Genomic DNA, 20,658 nt, shown 5'->3' with positions numbered 1-20,658 from the left:
AATGGATCAAATATGGTCACAGCTTTTCGAATATATGTAAACGTCTCGGGTACAGGAACAAATGAAAGAGATTCAGCTTATATTCAAAATATTGAAATAGTGCAAGATGATGATGATGATGATGATGTGTTAAGACTAAGAGAATTTTTCAGAAGCATCTTAAGATTTTGGAGTTGCAACTGGCCAATCATTAGAGGTGCGCCAAATACACACAGTACATTTAATAGCGAAAAGAGATATTGATAAGTCCAGATCTCAAAGTAATTCATACATAAAACTTTATAACGCAGCCATGTCAAAATGTTAATCATTTTGTTTGTGTTCGAGATCTCCTAAAGGTTGTGAAATATATTTAAAGTAAACTGGAAAATCCCATACTTACCTATAGTGACGTCCCCTCCCTCCTCCTGCACTTGTCGGGAGGAGACGCGACTCGTAATGACGTTCGTCCCCGTCAGCATGACGTGGAAAAGCACCTGTAACACTGCTCCTCGCGTAGTTAAGAAATATTCTATTGTTCGTCCGTAACAGTCTTATCAGCTTGTGTTAACTGATCAATTGTTTATCTTTTATCCTATGCCCGGTTAGTTTCGTTGAGCAGTGAAATCTTGGTTCTTAATCCTATCATTACGGTCGTTTTTCACTTCATCCTTAGCGAGGATTAATAATTGCTGTTCGTAATTTCGTTGCTACGTCAAATTATTAACAACGGTCCAACGTAACTCCAGAGATCGCTTATGTTGAAGTAACATCCTTGTAACACGCCGTAATGCTGATTTTTATATTATTTACCTTTCACTGTCTGTTATTCCTGTCTTCACACAGTCACTTAAAATGTTTAAAAGACTCAGTCACTATCATGAACATACGTTACATTATTCCTTGAATCATGTAGGCGACTCATCTGATTTATCTCTTGACTAATGGTTTATTAATCTTTTTGTAATTAATTGTTTGTCCCTATCACGCACGCATACCGATATGTAATTCAAGATTAACTTCTCATCAGTCCAGTTATCGTGACGTTGACAACTTTTGATTGAATGGCGTATTGGTTTTTCATCTTGACTTTGTATTATTGTGTCCTACTCAAGACTACGAATAGTTTTTGTGTCACTAATCCATTACTACCAAGTTCGCAACTGTTCTTCAATCCGAAGGTTAAGTCCAGTAAATCAGTATCATTCAATTGAAAACCACCGTGGTGTTGATAACGGTAAAGATTACTTTATTCAATCGAATTACTGAATATGGCTTTAGTCTATCTCTCCCGAACTATCGAACTTTCACAACTGAAAAAATCAAATAACGTTTGCTTCCAGAAGACTATCGTAATAGTTCTCTAGAGCGACTCAAGAGCAACTAACTAAACATTTCCATATCCCAGTTGCATTGTAAGCGAATTGAATTTCCTTTTCGATGCGGCTACAACTCTCTTCCATGGTAAATGTTATCTTTGACCGAATTACCTCCTTGGATTTAACCTACGTGCATATGAATTTAAATTTATTCTATAGATGTTTAAAAGATAATGGTTCAATCCATTTCAAATCACCCAGGCGATGTTGCTCAACATTTTTCATTTTCTTGATTTTTTATCAAGAGTTCCCTATAGACAGACATTCACAAAACACTGTTTTAAAAAATTTTATAAGTCATAGTATTTTTCTGGCAAAAATTTTTACAATGGCGCTTCGGCAAATTTTAGTGGAAATCGACGTTTGCGGAAAGTTTAATTGCCAAGTTAGTTTAAAAGATATCAGAATAATTCTAAAACCAGTGTGCTCAGCATGAAATGAACTTCAGGCATTTTTTTTTTTTTTTTTTTAATTTTTCTACCATGCAAGTGTAGTACAACAAATGTACCATTAATTTTATGAATTAGAACTCTTACCAATTGTTATCTCTGCCCATTGTTATTTAAAAGTAGAAATATTTGATCATTTATTGTATGTAATGATTTAAACATCATTTGACCAATGTCAACTGTAATAATTTCAAGCCCTTGTTTGCTAACTTGGCACTGCACGAGCATGTAGAGGGGTAGCGTTTTTACTGAAATTTGCTGCTCTATTACTCTCAATGTGGTTGAGTCTCAGTCATAATTTTTTTGTGAGATATTCCCATGAGAATAAAGAACATTCTGTAAAATTTTCACTTGTTTTCATTCAGTGCCTTTTTAGATATTGACCTGAGAAAATTGATGTTAGAAGGGTTTTGGCCATTTTTGAAAAGCTGTATAAAAAACAGGAGTGCATTCTCAGGACTGCAACTTTTACTGCAGGTAGTTATGTAATTACACAACACAGAGATAACATATTATTAATGAGTCTCTTTTCCTTCATGAAAATTGAAGGCCTTAAAAAGTGAAGATTGATAAATTTTTTCAGAGTCTTCACAGAAAGAGTTTGAGTGACTCTCTTGCATGGTAGAAAAATTAAAAAAAAATATGCCTGAAGTTCATTTCATGCTGACCACACTGGTTTTTGAATTATTCTGATATCTTTTAAAATAACTTGGCAATTAAAATTCTGCAAACGTCGATTTCCACTAAAATTTGCCCAACCGCTATTGTAAAAATTGCTGCCAGAAAAAAAACTGTGACTTATAAAATTTTTTAAAACAGTGTTTTGTGAATGGCTGTCTATAGGGAACTCATGATAAAAAAAATCAAGAAAATCAAAAATGTTGAGCAACAAATTTTATTCATATTGGGTGATTTTAAATGGATTGACCCTAATGCATGACAACCGTTTCCTTTTATCTCCTCTTTTGTATGTTATTCACAGTATTTAAGTGTTATAGTTGTTAATCAAAACATTATCAGTGTAATTAATTTTTTTATCACCAATAGTTGTTGCCACTGTCAAGATGACTCACTTCCGTACTTTAAGTTTTCACAAAGTTTGTTAATTGGGGTTTTCTGTCCTTGGGGTGTTACACTGTGTACAACACTATGGAATGTGTATTATGATTCTATTAAAGATTTACTCCCAGTCAAGGATACTATAAATGAAACCTGGTGGCAGAGCAACCGTATCAGCACACACCCCGCTGCGGAGTGAAAATTTCATTCTGAAATACAATGTCCTAATGATTACATGAGCTGTTGAAAACCTATTGCTGATGGCATCAGAAGTTAAGACGTGGACAAAGATACCTTCTATGGATGTCTTCTGCTGCAACGAATTAGAATGAGAAGAATGCTAAGCAGCTTGCAAGCTGATAACTTTATATTCTGTGTTGTGCTGACAGAAATTATTAAAAATAGTTATAGATGTCTTGAGAAATTCTATAAAATAGAGAAACCAGAAGCAAAGATGGCATATTAGCATCCGTATCTTACCCCCCCCCCCCTTTTTTTTTTTTTCTTCCAAAATGAAATGGGATAGGAAAACAGAGAATGTCTTAAAAATTACTTACTTCAGAAGTGCAGAAGATGAAACAAAAAGAAGAAGTTGGGAAAAACTTGCAGCGTTCTGATAGAATATAGAAAAGTTCAAATCTTATTATATGTTGTTGAGGAGTCTGATCCTTCTGTAGCCAGTGATAGTGCCCACACTACAATGGATCTGGACACGTTATGATATTTAAAAGATAGTGACAACAAAGTTCTCGTCCTGTTGAATGACTGTTTTCCTTTGGTGGAATAATAATGAGGCCATCATAGATGGAACATGAAAGATTTGAACAATTAATGGTGTTAAAATCAGTGAAATAAATGGCATTTAAAATGTTCACTGGCTACAGGTATTTTATTTGAATAAAGGTATTTTGAAAATACCTATTTTGCATTTTCTATTTAACTTATTTAATTTAAAACCACTTTGTAATTACATTTGAAATAGAAAGAATAACCAAGTATTTCCATTTTGAATTCAAATACTTTTGATAAACTGTTTTGCACATCTATGTTTGCAAATAGCCCTGTAATTGGCCATCAGTAACATGTGCCTGGTGAGTTGCTCATAATCCATAGTATATGCAGTGATTCAGATCTGTTGTGAACTGACTGATAGTCTATTGTTTGCGATAGTATTTATGGCCAGTGATGTACAGTAGACAGCTACACATCTAGCTGCACATTCGATTAGAACAGTTTATAAGTGGTTTCAAAATTTTCGTAGTGGCCATATGGGCACAAGTGATGCTTGAACATTCTGGACGCCCAGTGGAGGTTACGACTCCAGAAATCATTGATAAAATCCATGATATGGTGATGAACGACAAAAGAGTTAACGTGCGAGAGGTTGCTAGTGCTGTGGACATCTCAAATGAATGGGTATATAATACTTTGCATAAACATTTGGACATGAGAAAGCTATCCGCAAGATGGGTTCTGCGATTGTTCACACTTGACCAAAAATGGAATTGTGTGAAGTGTTGCAAGGATGGTTTGCAGCTGTTCAGGAAGAATCTGCAGGACTTTAAGCATAGTTTCTTCAATGTGGAATAAATATGGATACGTTACTATACTCCTGAGACCAAATAACAATCTAAACAATGGGTTACCAAGGGTGAATCTGCACCAAAAAAGGTGGTGACCATTCCTTCAGCCGGAATGGTTATGGCGACAGTCTTTTGGGATTCGCAATGGATAATCCTCATCGACTATCTGGAAAAGGGTAAAACTATTACAGGTGAATATTACTACAAGGCAACAGTGAGGAATGAAGTATTATATGCTGCTGAGACAATGACACTAGGAAGAAATGGGGCAGAACAACTAGAGAAAGAAGAGAAAAAAATACTGAGAAAAATACTAGGTCCCAAAAGAGTTGGAGAGAGGTGGATGCGAAGACCTAGGAGAGAAGTGGATGCGAAGACCTAGGGAAGAATTGTACCGGAACATAAGAACAATATCCGGGGAAATCAGACTCGAAAGGGCAAGGTTTGCTGGGCATATAGTTAGGATGAGTATGAACAGAATGACAAAGAGTGTGTAGGGAACAAGGGGAAAGACACGAACCAAGTGGATTGTTCAGCTTCGGAAAGACTGGTTGGAATTGGGGATCAAGGTCGAAGGAAAGGAAAATTGGAGGAACAAATATACACCAACAAATATGCCAGAGATCAGTGACAGAGAAGAATACAGGAAAAGATTAGAATGTCACCAGTGGAGCCGCCAGGAGAAACGGAAACTGAAGATCTCGGAAGAAGAGCGGGAGAGGAGAAGAGAAAGAATGAAGAGGTTCTGGGAGAAGAGGAAAATGCAGTCCACGAAGAAGCTACCCGTGGTCCTACAGAGGCCGTAACGCAAGAAGAAGAAGAAGAAGAAGAAGGTGAACATTATTCATCGTTATTGGACCATTTGAAAACAGAGCTGCAAGAAAAATGTCAGCGACTGGACTGCAAAAAAGTCCTTTTCCATCACGACAGTGCACCAGCACACACCTCAGCAGTTGTGGTCCCAAAATTAATGGAAATAGCATTCCAACTCTTTAACATCCCCCCTATTCTCCAGACTTGGCTCCCTCAGACTACTATGTGTTCCCCAATTTGAAGAAATGGCTGGTGGGACAAAGATTTTATTCAAACTAGCGGGTGATTACAGCAACTAATAGCTATTTTGCACACTTAGACAATTCCTATTATTTGGGAGGGATCAACAAATTAGAACAGCATTGCATGAAGTGTCTAAGTCTAAAAGGAGACTATGTCAAAAAGTAAAAAAGGTTTATTCCAAACACATAAGTAGTTTTTATTTTTGCACGGACTTTTCAAACACCCCTCGTAAACCTTGATCCCGTGGTTCGTTGATCGGTGGATGACAAAACAGAATGACTGTGGTTTGCCACAGACCATTGTTGTTCAGCCGTCACGGCACTGTGCGAGGCATCCGTATGGTTCAGGTCGTTAATGCGAGTGTCATAACGCTCATAATCACTAGCAATGGAAAACACAATGTTTTGCCCTGTCTGAAGTTCGAATGCACTTGGATTAACATTTCTAACGGAGGCCACTGGTCGTTGTTTATTGTGATTCTCTGGACTACTTTTGTCTCAAGTTCCAGGAATACACAGTTCGCTGCTGGACATCGGCGGCAATGCGAGGTTGGTCCGAAGATGCGGCGAACAATAAAGGTATTGTCGCTATGTCGTTCTGCATTGGAGTATCATCCAAACCTTCGCGGACATTTTGCGATTTTGCATAGGAATGTCCATGGCACTCATGAGCACATGTTGAGAGATGATGTCGACTTTTCTGAGTGAGGTATTGGCAAAGGAACAGTGTAGTTGAGCTGTTTGTAATGGTAGCCGTGTCGATGGCCTTATCAAACTGACAGATTTTTTGGCTAACAGCAAAATCAGTGCGCGACGTGGAAATTCTAGGTCACCACTGTTGGAAATGGGGTACTGGAGGTGTGATAACGGAATAGTGATGCAACATGATACTATTTATTGCTAAGCACAATATATATGAGTAGAGTAATCGTTACATACTACAGAGCATACTAACTTCCCACTGGCTCACAGGTCAGAGATCCTCCTTTCCACGGATCAAGAGTTTAATCCACCAAAAGCCTACGGTAAATATGTCATCTAATACAGAATGTTCAGTGTTTTTAAAAACTCATTGGGAACTTCATTTTGCAGGTTGTCAGTTGTGAAGTTCAGTAACTTCTACTCTACATGTGAATGAATGCTAGTTTTTTCTATCAAAATGTCAGAAGATTGTTTACTTTGTGCACTTTGGTTTGGCAGTGTGATTGGGAATAATATTCTGCGGAAATCTGTTTTTTTTTTTTTTCTTTTTTTTTTTTCTTTTTTTTTCATAAAACTATGCAGTAAGATCCAAACTTTTTCCCTGAGGGAAAACAGAATAATAATGCACCCAGACAAATGGCTGAAAATGTACACAGTTGGTTAGATAAGTATGGCATGAAATGATTCCCCTGGCCTCTAAACTTCACATTAAAATATTACTCTGAGATTATGGTCTGTATTATATTGGCTGAGGCCCACTTGACTGTTTTTGATGCTTCTCAAGAGTTAGTAGTACTACTTTGCAACTATATACGACCATTCACAATGAAAGCTCAGATATGGAAATCATTAGCATTTCAGAGCAACCAAACAAGTTGTGTTGGAAGAATGCCATCTACATCCTGTATGTAGGGAAAGTTTACACAACCGGTTGCTTATTCAGAAATAGTATTTGAATGTTGGTTGCTTATGAGAAGATTGTGTTATGCCTCTTGTAAGGCAAAGAAAGTCTGCCACCACATTGCAGAATTAAGACAGCAACGGGATAGTGGCACCCGAGGACTGTGGTTTATAATTTTATGGTATTGTTTTCGTTTTGGTTGGAATAACACGACTTGTGCAAATACGGAACAGACAGATTCGAGAGGGCCATACCACCATGCAGGATCTTAATAGCTCCATCTGAATAACACCTAAGAGGACCAACATATTGTTCACTCGACTGTACAGGATCATACAGCCACTTAACGTTTGTTGAGCCAGGTAATGAAATTGTTTGCAGCAAGACAAGTATCCACATAGAAAGTGGTGCACTTGACAACAAATTGTTTACATAAGTGGCACCATGTCGTCTTCTCAGACAAGTCCTGGTTCTGTGTATGTCATCATGTTGAATATAACCATTGTGGAGGGTGCAAGGAAAGAGAATGTTAATAGCTTATACACATCACCATCACACTGACCTTACATCTCACATGACGTTATGGGTGCATGTGATTACACAACAGTCACCTCAGGTTCGCATAGCTGGTAGTTTGGACAGCAGGCATTACATTTCTGGTGTGCCAAGGCCATTGTCTATTGTATCCTCAAGGTATCTGTGATGTTATCTTTCAAAGAAATAAAACGAGACTGCATGTTGTCCAAGCTGACCTGACCGCCTCAATACAGGTGGTGTTCGATTGATTCCTGGGCCAGCATGTGCTCCTGATCTCTCACCAACGGAAAACATCTGGTCATGGGTTGCCGAGAGATTAGCACGCTACCACTCAGCAGTCACTGCCATTGATGAACTTTGGCACAGCACTGGAGTTGCACAGAACAACATTCCTGTATAAGTTATCTGAGCTGTTTTAAGTGAGACTCTTCGGAGCTAGAACTGTAGCTGCTGACAGAGAATCCAGCCCGGTATCCTAAATTTATCACCTGTGGTAAACTCCTCAGATCACCTAAAATTTTTATCATGTATTCTTCTTAATTTACTATATACACACATGAAGTTAAACTCCTTCTTGGAGGTGATGTTTTAATGATATAAATGCAATGATTAGGTCAGAGGCAATCATTTGCCAAAATGGACGGGTTTTCAACATTTTTGTCCAACTGTGGCAATCCAGTAGGCTGCTTGTAGCTCCTCTTGCCCTGTTTGATTGTTGCAGTGTGCCGATGATGATGAAGTGGTGGTGCTTGCCGAGATCCAGAAGCAACCATACCCGTACCGGCGATGCAAGACACCTACCAGCTTTGACACCTCCTCTGTGTCTAGCTGTGCCTCTGCGTCTGCTGTTTCTACCTCCTCCTCTACCTTCGAAGGTGGGAGCAGAACGGCACCTCCGCGGAAAGCACACCGTCTTTGTCCGCGGCACCAAGAGTACTTGCGGTTGATGAACCTACAGCAGGTATGTCTGGCCACTCACGGCACTGTTAATAGAGTAGGTGCCATTTGCCTTTTAGGATCCTGTACACTGCTATCGTCTCTTCAGCAGGAGTTCTTAAGTCATAATACTGCCAATAGTTCTGCGAATATTTTGAAATAAAACTTGTTTTGCTGTCTCTGCATTGCCTTTGGGGATGCTGCAGCTGTAGACTTTTCTTAAATAAAGTAATAAATTGTTCCTGATGTGTAAACCAGATTAAACAATCTTAGTTTGAATATAGGTGCAGTAATCTAAATAATGTTCACCAACTGTAAGTTTTAAAGTTCAGTAATAATAGTTTATTATCGTTTGTCATACACTGAATGCAGACTGGTAATTAATCTCATCAGCAAAATTAAATGGATTTAAATTGCTTAGCTCCCCATATAGTGAGTGGATTGTCATACACTGAAAGCAGACTGGTAATTAATCTCATCAGCAAAATTAAATGGATTTAAATTGCTTGAGCTCCTCATATAGTGGATTGTAAGCTTACTATATAATTAAAATATGGGAAACACAACATGTGCTCAAGTTCAAATACTAAACACACAAAATAGAAGTACAGTAGTCACATGCTGGAATGATTCTAAGTGTGGATCAGTGCTGAAATAGTGCAGCTAAATAGAAACAGACAGAGTTATAGTTTGACTTGATGTAAGATCACTCTAACTTTGAACCAGCTTAAGATTAAAATGCAAGGTCTACCAAACTACTGGCAGAATAAATCAGAGCACTGATTATTGTAAATTTTTCCAAGTCCCCACTGAGCTACTGCACAGAATATTTCTAAGTGTCACGACCATCATCACAGAAAAACTTCTATCCCCTAAAACTGTATGACATGATCACTGTCCAAACCAGCATAGGTCCTGCGTCTTCAACTCCATCCAAGTGTGAACGAGCAGGATAGCCATCACCTTTTATAAGTTTGGTCCTCCCTACCATGGAAATCCCAAATATCTATATCACTTAATGGCCAACGTTATTTACAACTTTTTATACAATAATTGAGTCTTAAAGCTAGGCGCATAATCAGAAGTGCCCTAAAAAGTCCAAATAAAATGACATATTGCATTTGATTCTAAGTTATAGTATTATAAAAAAGATAGCTGCTACTCGCCATATAGTGGAGATGCCGAGTCGCAGATAGGCACAACAAAAAGACTGTCACAAAATAAGCTTTCATCCAAAAAGGCCCTCGTCAAAAGTAGACGACAGACAGACAGACAGACACAAACACTCATGCAAACGCAACTTGCGCACACGACTGCAGTTGTGTGTGTTTGGGGGCGGGGAGGGAGGTGGGGGGGGGGGGGGGGGATACAAATTAAGGAAACATTGTGTGCTGTGTGTCTTTTGCTGTGTATATTATGATGCTTGCTATAGATAAAATCTTCGTCTTTTTTTCCCCATGACGTTTCCCTATGGATCAATAATAAACTGTTCAAATTTTACATCATCTTCAGCAGTACTTCTCAATCCACAGCGTTTTGTTACTGGAACTTAAGTTATAGACACCCTATATATACAAATATCACCTTAAAAACCATGCTAAAGGCCACTCCAGGCCCCTGTGAGTCCAGGGGTTAGAATAGGCCCAAGGTATCCCTGCCTGTCGTAAAAAATGACTAATAGCAGTCTCACATGTTTCGGCCTTATGTGATTGCCCCTATAGGGTTTGACCTCCATTTTTCAAAATTTTCCCGAAGAGTGAGCCATCTGGGGAAGGGCACCTTACATGGTACATAGTGTCCATCATGCACTGAGACCTCTTGCATCCTTCGTCGACACTCATTCTCCAGCTGTTGGGCGAGGCCACCCTCCAGGGTGCATTTTCCTCCATCATCTGTGCAGTATCGCTTTCTGTGCTGTCAATGATGATGTACTTCTTAGCTCATTTGTGCCTCCATCACGGTAACCAGTCCATTGTGGTGAAACCACCATGTACTCTGTTGGTTGTAGCCCCCTGACCACACAGGGATCACTGTGCTGATGCCTGCCCCATTAACTCCCCACGTATGCCAAGGAGTAGATGCCCGTCACCCTGGGGCATCAGGACTCCCAGCAATGGCCATCCTGCCAGGTGGTCTTTGCTGAAGCTGGGTGGTGCCCATAGAGAGAGCCAGTGGTCAGAGTGTGTGGCATCAGGGCGAATGACACACCATGAAGCATAGTATGTGATCTCTTGCTGGTGATCAAACACCAGCAGACTCTAAGCGGTCAAGGTCTAACTTCAGTGCTAAGAAATACAACCCCAAATTGCCCCCCCCCCCCCCCCTCCCCCCATCCACACCCTGGGAAGAACACCAGGCTAAGGATGGCAGCGAAGCTTATTCATCCCAGTACCTTGTATGTACAAGAGTTGATGGGGAATCTTTCTTGTCAATGAAACCTCAGTTTTTTGTGGAGCATTTAGAGGACAAGTTTGGGGAGGTGGAGCACTTGCCCAAAATGTGGTCAGGGTCGGTCTTGATCAGAACAGCATCGTCTGCCCAGTTATGGGGACTACTCGCCTGTGACAAGCTGAGGGATGTTTCTGTTTCCATCATGCCCAATAAAAGTTTTAATATGGTCCAGGGTACCATATTTCACAGGGACCTTCTTTTGCAGTCTGACGATGAGCTGCATTCCAATTTAGAGCAGCAAGGTGTCTGTTTCATCTGGCGTTTCCACTGGGGTCTAAGGGATGATCAGATTGCCTCTGGTTCCTACATTTTGGCCTTCGAGGGTGACACATTACCCGAGATGGTCAAGGTGATGGTCTACCACTGTGAAATAAAGCCATATATCCCTCCCCCGATGTGGTGTTTTTAAGTGTCATATGTCCTCCCACTGTACTTCCAGCATCACCTGTCAGGATTGTGGACATCGTTCACATCCCAATACTCCCTGTGCCCCACCTCCCATCTGTGGAAACTGCAGAGAGCACAGTTTGCCTTGCTCGCCAGACTGCAGGATTCTCCAGAAAGAAAGAAAAATAATGGAATACAAGACCCTGGACCGACTGACCTACACTGAGGCTAAGAGAAAATATGAGAGGCTACATCTTGTGCATATGATGTCAACGTGTGCCGCCACTATGACTACGGTTTTACCATCTTCCGTTCCTCTGCGTACAGTTGGCTCTCAGAGCTGTTGCTCCTGCACAATCTACTTCAGAAGTAACACCCCTCAACCATCAGGGACATCAGGGCCCACTTCTCAGCCAGAGAAGTGTAAGTCTTCTTCTGTTCCTCTTGCCAGGAAGGGATCCCTTGGGTCACTCCCTTTCCCGGTTCCTACCAGCGGCATATCTGACACCCGCAAGTTGCTGAAACAACCACAGGTAGCTGATCGTAGAGCTTCACGGTCCTCCTCAGTCCCTGAGACTGAATCAGTGAAACCCTCCCAGCCAGACAAACCTAAGGAGCAGCGAGAGAAACCAAAAAAGAAAAAGACCCCCAAGAACCAAGGCACTGCGGTGGCATGCACACCACCACTAGCTACAAGCTCTGTGTCTGAGGATGAGGTGGAGAGTCTGGCGTCCACTGAGGACCTAGATCTTGCTGGGCCGTCAGACACAATGGATGTCTATCACAAGTACTCCTCTGGTGGCAGCAGGTGACCCTAAGGCGCAGACTGCCTCATTGAGTGTTTCATGCCTTCCCAGTCTCATGATCACATAATCCTCCAGTGGAATTGCGGAGGTTTTTTCCACCACCTGGCTGAGCTATGGCAATTGTTAAGCTTTACCCTGCTTTCTGCATCGCTGTCCAGGAAACCTGTTCCCCACCAAAGCGGACCCTGCCCTCTGCGGCTGTAAGGGGTATTACAGAAACTATAGTGACTATAATAGAGTGTCAGGTGAAGTTTGCGTCTATGTCCTGAAGTCTGTATGCAGTGAACCTGTGCCCCTTCAAACCCCTCTTGAAGCTGTGGCTGACAGGATAAGGACACTGCAGGAAATAACTGTCTGCAATGTTTATTTCTCTCCAGATGGTGCAGTATCCCTGAGTGTATTGGCTGCACTGATTGATCAACTCCCTAAACTTTTCCTACTTTTGGGAGATATCAACACACATAGCCCCTTGTGGGGTGGCACCATGCTTACTGACCGAGGTAGTGTGGTCGAAAATTTACTTTCACAACTCGACCTCTGCCTCTTACATACAGGTGCCCCCCACACATTTCAGTGTGGCACATGGCACACATTCGGCCATTGATCTCTCGGTTTGCAGACCTGGCCTTCTCACATCTATCCACTGGAGAGCACATGACTACCTGTGTGGTAGTGACCACTTCCCCATCTTCCTGTCGCTCCCCCAGTGTTATGCCCATAAGCTTTAAACAAGGTACACTAGGAGGCCTTCACCTCTGCTGCCACCTTTGAATCTCCCCCACATGGTGCCATCAATGTTGTCATTGAGCAGGTCACTACAACGATCGTTTCTGCGGCGGAAAATGCAATCCCTTGTTCTTTATGGTGACCCCGGTGAAAGACAGTCCCCTCCCCCACATGGTGCCATCAATGTTGTCATTGAGCAGGTCACTACAACGATCGTTTCTGTGGTGGAAAATGCAATCCCTTGTTCTTTATGGTGACCCCGGTGAAAGACAGTCCCTTGGTGGGTGACAGAAGTCGCTGAGGCAACTAAAGAGTGTTGGCGAGCTCTACAGCAATATAAGTGGCACCTTTCCCTAGAGCACCTAATAGCCTTTAATCAGCTCCGTGCCAGCCTTAGCTATCTTATAAAACAACGGAAACTGGAATGTTGGGAGAGGTATGTGTTGACAATTGGGTGCCACATGTCACCTTCCCAAGTCTGGAGGATCATCAGACGTCTTTTTGGTTACCGGACCCAACAGGTGTCCCTGGCAATTAACATCAATGGCATGTTATCTACTGATGTAAACGCAAATTCCAAGCACTTTGGTGAGCACTATGCTCGAGCCTCTGTGTTGGAGAATTACCCCCCAGCCTTTTGCACCCTCAAATGACAGATGAAAAGGAAAGTTGTCTCCCACAGTGAACCCCCATAACGCCCCATTTACTGAGTGGGAGCTCCTCAGAGCCCTTGCACATTGCCTTGACACAGCTCATGGGCCAGGTCGGATCCACAGTCAGGTGATTAAACATCTCTCGTCTGACGACAAGTGACATCTCCTCGTCACCTTCAACTGGATCTGATACAATGGCATCTTCCCATCGCAGTGGCGGTAGAGCACCATCATTCTGGTGCTCAAACCCGGTAAAACCTGCTTGATGTGGATAGCTGCTGGCCCATTGGCCTCACCAACTCTCTTTGTAAGCTGCTGGAATGTATGTTGTGTCGGCAGTTGGGTTGGGTCCTGGAGTCACATGGCCTACTGGCTCCATGTCAGTGCGGCTTCCACCAGGTTCGCTCTACCACTGTTAATCCTGTGTCCCTAGAGTCTGCCATCCGAACAACCTTATCCAGGTGCCAACATCTGGTTGCCATCTTTTTTGACTTACGTAAAGCATACGACGTGACCTGGCGACATCATATCCTTGCCTGATTTTTATCTAAAACTGTACTTTCCGTGTCCAAGTCGGTGCCTCCCATAGTTCCCCTTCCATATTCAAGAGAATGGCATTCCGCAGGGCTCCATATTGAGTGTGTGTGTATTTTTAGTGGCTATTAATGGTCTAGCAGCAGCTGTAGGGCCATCAGTCTCATCTACTCTGTATGCGGAGGACTTCCGCATTTCATACTGCTTGTCCAGTACTAGTATTGCTGAGCAGCACCTACAGGGAGCCATTCACAAGGCGCAGTCATGGGCTCTACCCCACGGCTTCCAGTTTTCAGCTGCCAAGTCACATGTCATACATTTCTGTCAGCATTGCACTATTCATCCAGAATCAGAACTTTACCGTAATGACGATCCACTCACTGTAGTGGAGACATATCGATTCGTAGGACTGGTTTTTGATGTCCAATTGACTTGGCTACCTCACCTTTGTCAGCTTAAGCGGGAGTGCTGGCAGCACCTCAATGCCCTCCAGTGCCTGAGCAACACCAACTGTGGTGCAGATTGCTCTACACTCCTGCAGCTCTACAGAGCCCTTATTCAATTCTGTGTTGACTATGGGAGTCTGGTTTATGGTCCGGCAGTGCCCTCAGCATTGCATTTACTCTACCCAGTGCACGACTGTTGCATTCGCCTAGTGACGGGACTTTTTAGAATGAGTCCAGTGACCAGTGTCCTGGTGGAGGCCGGAGTCCCTCTATTGAAGGTTAAGCGTGCACAAATGCTGGTCAGTTATGTTGCACATGTTCATAATTCTCCTGTGCATCCAAATTACTGTCTCCTTTTCCAAACCACTGCGGTTCATCTCCCGCATCGGCAGCCCAGGTCAGGGCGTATGATTGTGGTTTGCTTCTGCACCCTTCTGTCTGAACCAGAGACCTTCCCATTACCACCTCTCCTCAAGGTCCATTCATGTACACCTCCATGTTGTACACCTAGGCTGCAGATTCTTCTGAACGTTTTGCATTGCCCTAAGGACTCCGTTAACCCTGCAGCTCTTCGTTATCACTTCCTCTCGATTCTCGACATGTACTGGGGCCATAAAGTGGTTTGCATCGATGGGTCGATGGCCGATGGTCACATAGGCTTTGCATACGTTAATGAAGGACATCATATTGAACAGCACTCCTTGCCAGGTGGCTGCAGTGTTTTCACTGAAGAGCTGGTGGCCATATCTCGTGCTCTTGAGCACTTCCGCTCATGCCCTGGTGAGTCATTTTTCCTGTGTACTGACTTCTTGAGCAGCCTACAAACTATCAACCAGTGCTACCTCGCCATCTTTTGGTAAGTGTCCATTCAGGAATCTGTCTATGCCCTGGAATGGTCCCGTCATTCAGTGGTGTTTGTGTGGACCCCAGGACATGTCAGAATCCCAGGCAATGAACTTGCTGACAGGCTGGCCAAGCAGGCTATGTGGAAGCCACTTCTGAAGATGGGCATCTCTGAAACTGACCTGCATTCTGTCTTATGCCACAGGGTTGTTTTGGCTTTGGGAGACAGAATGGCATAGCATTACACACAACAAACCGCGTATCATTAAGGAGACTAAGAATGTGTGGAAGTTTTCCTTGCTGTCCTCTTGCAGGGAATGAGTTGTCATTGGCCGGCTCTGCATTGCCCATACGTGGCTAATGCCTCCTCTGTCACAAGGACCCTCCTTGGTGTCACTGTGGCTCTGAAATGGTGGTCGTACACCTCTTGCTGGACTGCCCACTTTTAGCTGCTCTGTGGCGGACTTTTAACTGTCCCAGCACCCTACCGTCAGTATTGAGTGACAGTGCCTCAACAGCAGCTTTTGTTTTATGTTTTATTCTTGAGGGTCAGTTATATCATTTGATCTAAGTTTTAGTGCATGTCCTTTGTCCCTCTGTGTCCTCCACCCTAGTGCTTATAGGCTGGAGGTTTTAATGTGTTGCAGAGTGGCTGGCTTTGCTTTTTATTCACATGATCAGCCAGCCATGGTAATCTGCTCTCTGGTTTTGATCTCTTCTATGTGTTTCCTGCGTCGCTCTGTGGTTTTCTTGTCCAATTTTGTCCATTTTAGTGTGTTTTGCCCTTCTTTCATTCTTGAGGTTTAATCCTTTCTTTCAACTGTGTTTTGTATGTCTCGATTATTTTATTACCACCCTTGTGAAACTATTTTAATTGGAACGAGGGACAGATGATCTAGCAGTTTGTTGTCCCCACCCCCACTTTTAAACCAACCAACCAACGAAACAACCAAAGGTCATTCCAGACACTGTGCTACATATAAAATGCAAGATAGCTCATTGGTTGTATGTCTTAAAACAATGGTCTACTACCATGTTTTACAATTTTAGCCAGTGCAGGCATTTGCCTGCAGGGGAACAGTGACCATTAGAAATTAAAATTGTAGAACAGCCACAAGTCACACATAACTACTTCTTTATTTTTGCACGTTCCACTTTACCAATGCAAGTATCTTTAGGGCTGTGGAAATACACTGTGGTACACTACCATATAATAAGATTTAACAGATTCAACGTCCAGTGGGATAACTTACATTACATAGGCAAGGGCCACACATTACGAATATTGGGGTTTGTTTAGAGCCACTGTCATAAATAAAATGGAGTAAGTAGGTTGTGCATAGTTAATATAAACACTCTGGTCAGGTACATTTTAAGATTAAACAGCAAGAGACATTATTTCTTGTTGAGCAAGTCAAAGCCCCATCAGTGTGTGTTTTGTTAGAAACTACCTCCTGAAGCATAATATAAAACGCTGTAATGCAAAAAACTCTAACAACACTAAACTGTGGCAAATATCTGCTGCTTTTTCGGGTGTTCACACATACGAGTCTAAAAAGCATATCTGGTCATTAAAATAATTTTAAAGTTACAAATTAAAATTTTAATTGCCACTTCTAGGGGCATTAATGCACACACATCTTGTAGTTGTATATAACAGTTTGTTGATACCATTAAAACTAAAATGTAAATGTCGTGTGACTAGGGCCTCCTGTCAGGTGGATCGTTCACTGGGTGCAAGTCTTTCAATTTGATGCCACTTCAGTGACTGGCGTGTCAATGGGGATGAAATGATGATGATTAGGACAACACAACACAACACCCAGTCCCTGAATGAAGAAAATATCCGACCGAGCCACTAGTCGAACCCGGGCCCTTAGGATTGACATTCTGTCATGCTGACCACGCAGCTATCGGGGGCGGACACCATTAAAACTGACCTGTATGAACAGATTAAACATACCATTCAGACATGGTGGCATGATTCCTCTTATGTCTAGAACTATTAGAGTGCAATATATGGAGAGGAAGTAAATAAACATACACATTGATTGACAATGTATATATTTGGTACATATATGTATTTGCATATACTTGTGAAGGTGACAGCTTTCAAATTGCATTGAACATTGGTTTTTAAATCAGACAGCAATTAGCAAGATCATTCAGGTTGGCTCAAGGTCCATGAGAAATATTGGCCTCACAATTAACTTGGGATGTCGCACTAATTGCCTTGCCTAACATACATGGTGAACGCTCAGCTACATCCATGGCCAGGCAGCAGATCAGTATGGGAACGAAAAGGTACTGACTAAAGTCCTTAACTTTGTTGTTTACTATCAAGAACTTGACTGTATTTAAAGGTGCAGCTATGACATATTAAAGTGGTCTCGAATAGTAGACAAGGCCTTTGCAGGATGTGCTATAATTGTACTACAGTCGATGAGAGATGATTCGTGGCAGCCTGCAACACTCTTCCCAGCTTTCAACTGCTAAGCACAAATGGTTACTGGCAAAAACCGCAGTTGTTCATTGAGTCAGTGGTGTTGATAAATGGCTGAAATCGTTCAACTTGAACAAAGGTCCAGGACTCAATGGAATCCCTATAAGATTCTGTACTGAATTTTGTGACTGAATTAACTCCTCTTATAACTGTAATCTGTCATAAACCCCTTGAACAAAAAATCGTTCCCATTTCTTGGAAAAAAATCCAGGTTACACCCATCTCAAGAAGAGTAGTAGAAGTGGTCCACAAAACTACCATCCATTATCCTTGACATCCAGAGTCTTAGAACATTTTCTGAGCTCAAACAGAATGAGGGATCTTGAACAGAATGACCTCCTCAGTGCCATCCAGCATGGATTCTGAAAACATTGATCTTGTGAAACACAGCTCGCACTTTCCTCACATGACATACTAAAAACTTTGGATCAGGGCAGTCAGGTAGATGCAGTATTTCTTGATTTTGACTCAGAATTTGACTCAGTACCACAGCAGTGCTTATTGTCAAAAGTGTGATCATATGGGGTATTAAGTGAAATTTATGACTGAACTGAGACTTTTTGGTAGGGAGGACACAATGTGTTATCTTGGATGGAGAGTCATTGTCACCTATAGAAGTTAACTTCTTGTGTGCACCAGGGAAGTGTGTTGGAACCATTGCTGTTCCTGTTGTATATTAATGACCTTGCAGACAATCTTATTCTTTTGCTTGTGCCTTGTCCCATAGTTTTTCGCAGGGTCGGCATTGTTACAATCGGATTTGGCATGGTTAATTTGAAAAGGGGGACCAGATGCCCTTCCTGCTGCCACCCCATACCGCCCCCCCCCCCCCCCCCCCCCCCGCCCCTCTTTCTCCCCGGGATGGAATCAGTGTACCCCAGCTGTCTGTGTCTAGAGTGTAAACCATGAAAGAGTTGTGTGGACCAGCCCAGTATTCATCTAGTGGGATGTCAAAAATCGCCTAAAAACCAAATCCAGGCTGGCCGGCACATCGGCCCATGCCGTTAATCCGCCGGGTGGATTCGATCCGGGGCCAACACACCTACCCGATTCCAGGAAGCAGCGCATTAGTGCTCTCAGATAACATGGCAGGTGATGACCTTGCAGGCAATATTAATAGTAAAAACAGGCTTTTTGCAGATGTTGCAGTTATTTATAATGCTGTATAAAATAATCAGTCAGGTCTTGATAAGATTTCAACTTGGTGCAGAAATTGACAGCTTGGTCTAAACTTTCAGAAATGTAAAATTATGCACTTCACAGAATGAAAAAAAAAAAGTTGTATCCTATGACTATAATATCAGTGAGTCACTGTTGGAGTTGGCCAAATAAATGCCTGGGTGTAACACTTTGTAGGGATATGAAATTGAATGATAACATAGGCTCAGTTTTGGGTAAAGGAGTGGTAGTCTGGTTTATTGGCAGAACACTGTGGAAGTGCAATCAGTCTATGAGTAAGATTGCTTACAAATCACTCACGTGACTGGTTCTAGAACACTGTTCGAGTGTGTAGGAACAGTAAAAATGGGGCTAACAGGGGATATTGCACATACACACAGAAGGAAAGCATGAATGGTAACAGATTTGTTCGATCTGTGGGAGAGTGTCAAGAGATACTGAAGGAACTGAACTGAAAGACTATTGAAGATTGATGTAAACTATCCTGAGAAATCTATTAACAAAGTTTGAAGAACCGGTTTTAAGTGATGACTCTAGGAATATACTACAACCCGCTACATATTGTTCACTTTGGGATCATGTGGATAAGATTAGAATAATTACTGCACAAACAGAGGCATTCAAACAATCACTTCCCGCGCCTTATATGTGAGAGGAACGGGAAGAAAATCTAATAACTGGTAGAATCGGATGTACCCTCTGCCATGCACTTAATGATGGTCTGAAGAATATAAGTGTAGATGTAGAGCTGTGACAACATTGAGGTGATTATGTAGAGATTTATGCAAAATAACATTGCTTGGTTGGTTGGGATAGGTGCATGAAGGAGCTGCACCAAACCAACATGTCACTTCAGGGATCTTCTCTCGCCAACTCTACTGTAGCACCAGATGGAGTTCGCAGGAGACACTTTTTTTTACCCTCCCTGTTAGGTGAGTTTCACCAAAAATCATTAGCTTTTTTTACATCAGGAAACCAAACCATGCATACAGCAGATGACAAATCTACTTGAATTAAGACACTTTACTAATTCTAAAGTATGGATTTTCCAGTGAAGGTTGCAATCTATCATTAGTCCCCAAAACTTCACACTTTCAGTGTCTTTTACTTCATTGTTTGAATAGACTATGTTGTAACTGGTGTAGTTCTGTGACAAATACTGAATAATATGTACCGAGTCCTGTCAGCATTTGATGATGATTAATTTGTTTTACACAAACTATAGATGATTTCATTAAATCCCTTTTCATAAAGAAAACTTGCACTACATTTTATTTCTATAACTATATGATACACAGAAAAGACAAACATAACGTTTTCTGACAATGCAAGCGAAAAATCATCATGTATAGCAGAAGCAACAAGGAATCCAAAATAGAAACCTGTGGTTCAACACTGCTGATTGCTTCTAGGCCAAACTGATTTGCCAGATAGCAATGACTCTCCCTCATTTGAACTATTTCACATGCTGATGTTGCACCCTTTGATGTCAATGAGGCATACTGGTACTTGCTGTCATGTTTCTAGTTTGTTTCTGGCCCTTCAATGAG

At 41.9% G+C, this 20,658-nt stretch overlaps 1 protein-coding gene across 2 annotated transcripts in view; it reads left to right on the top strand.

The window, feature by feature from the left end:
• LOC126458171 (mucin-17-like) overlaps positions 1 to 20,658 on the top strand; it is a 309,041-nt gene that overhangs the window by 198,361 nt on the left and 90,022 nt on the right. For both annotated transcript variants that reach the window (XM_050095041.1, XM_050095040.1), the window contains exon 4: positions 8,366 to 8,605. In XM_050095041.1, the coding sequence (XP_049950998.1) occupies positions 8,366 to 8,605 (240 nt within the window). The remainder of the gene's footprint in view (positions 1 to 8,365; positions 8,606 to 20,658) is intronic.

This window comes from Schistocerca serialis, chromosome 2, assembly GCF_023864345.2.
Source record: "Schistocerca serialis cubense isolate TAMUIC-IGC-003099 chromosome 2, iqSchSeri2.2, whole genome shotgun sequence".
NCBI lineage: Eukaryota > Metazoa > Arthropoda > Insecta > Orthoptera > Acrididae > Schistocerca > Schistocerca serialis.
The sequence above is the reverse complement of the archived record's forward strand: the minus strand, read 5'-3'. Positions and strand labels throughout refer to the sequence as shown.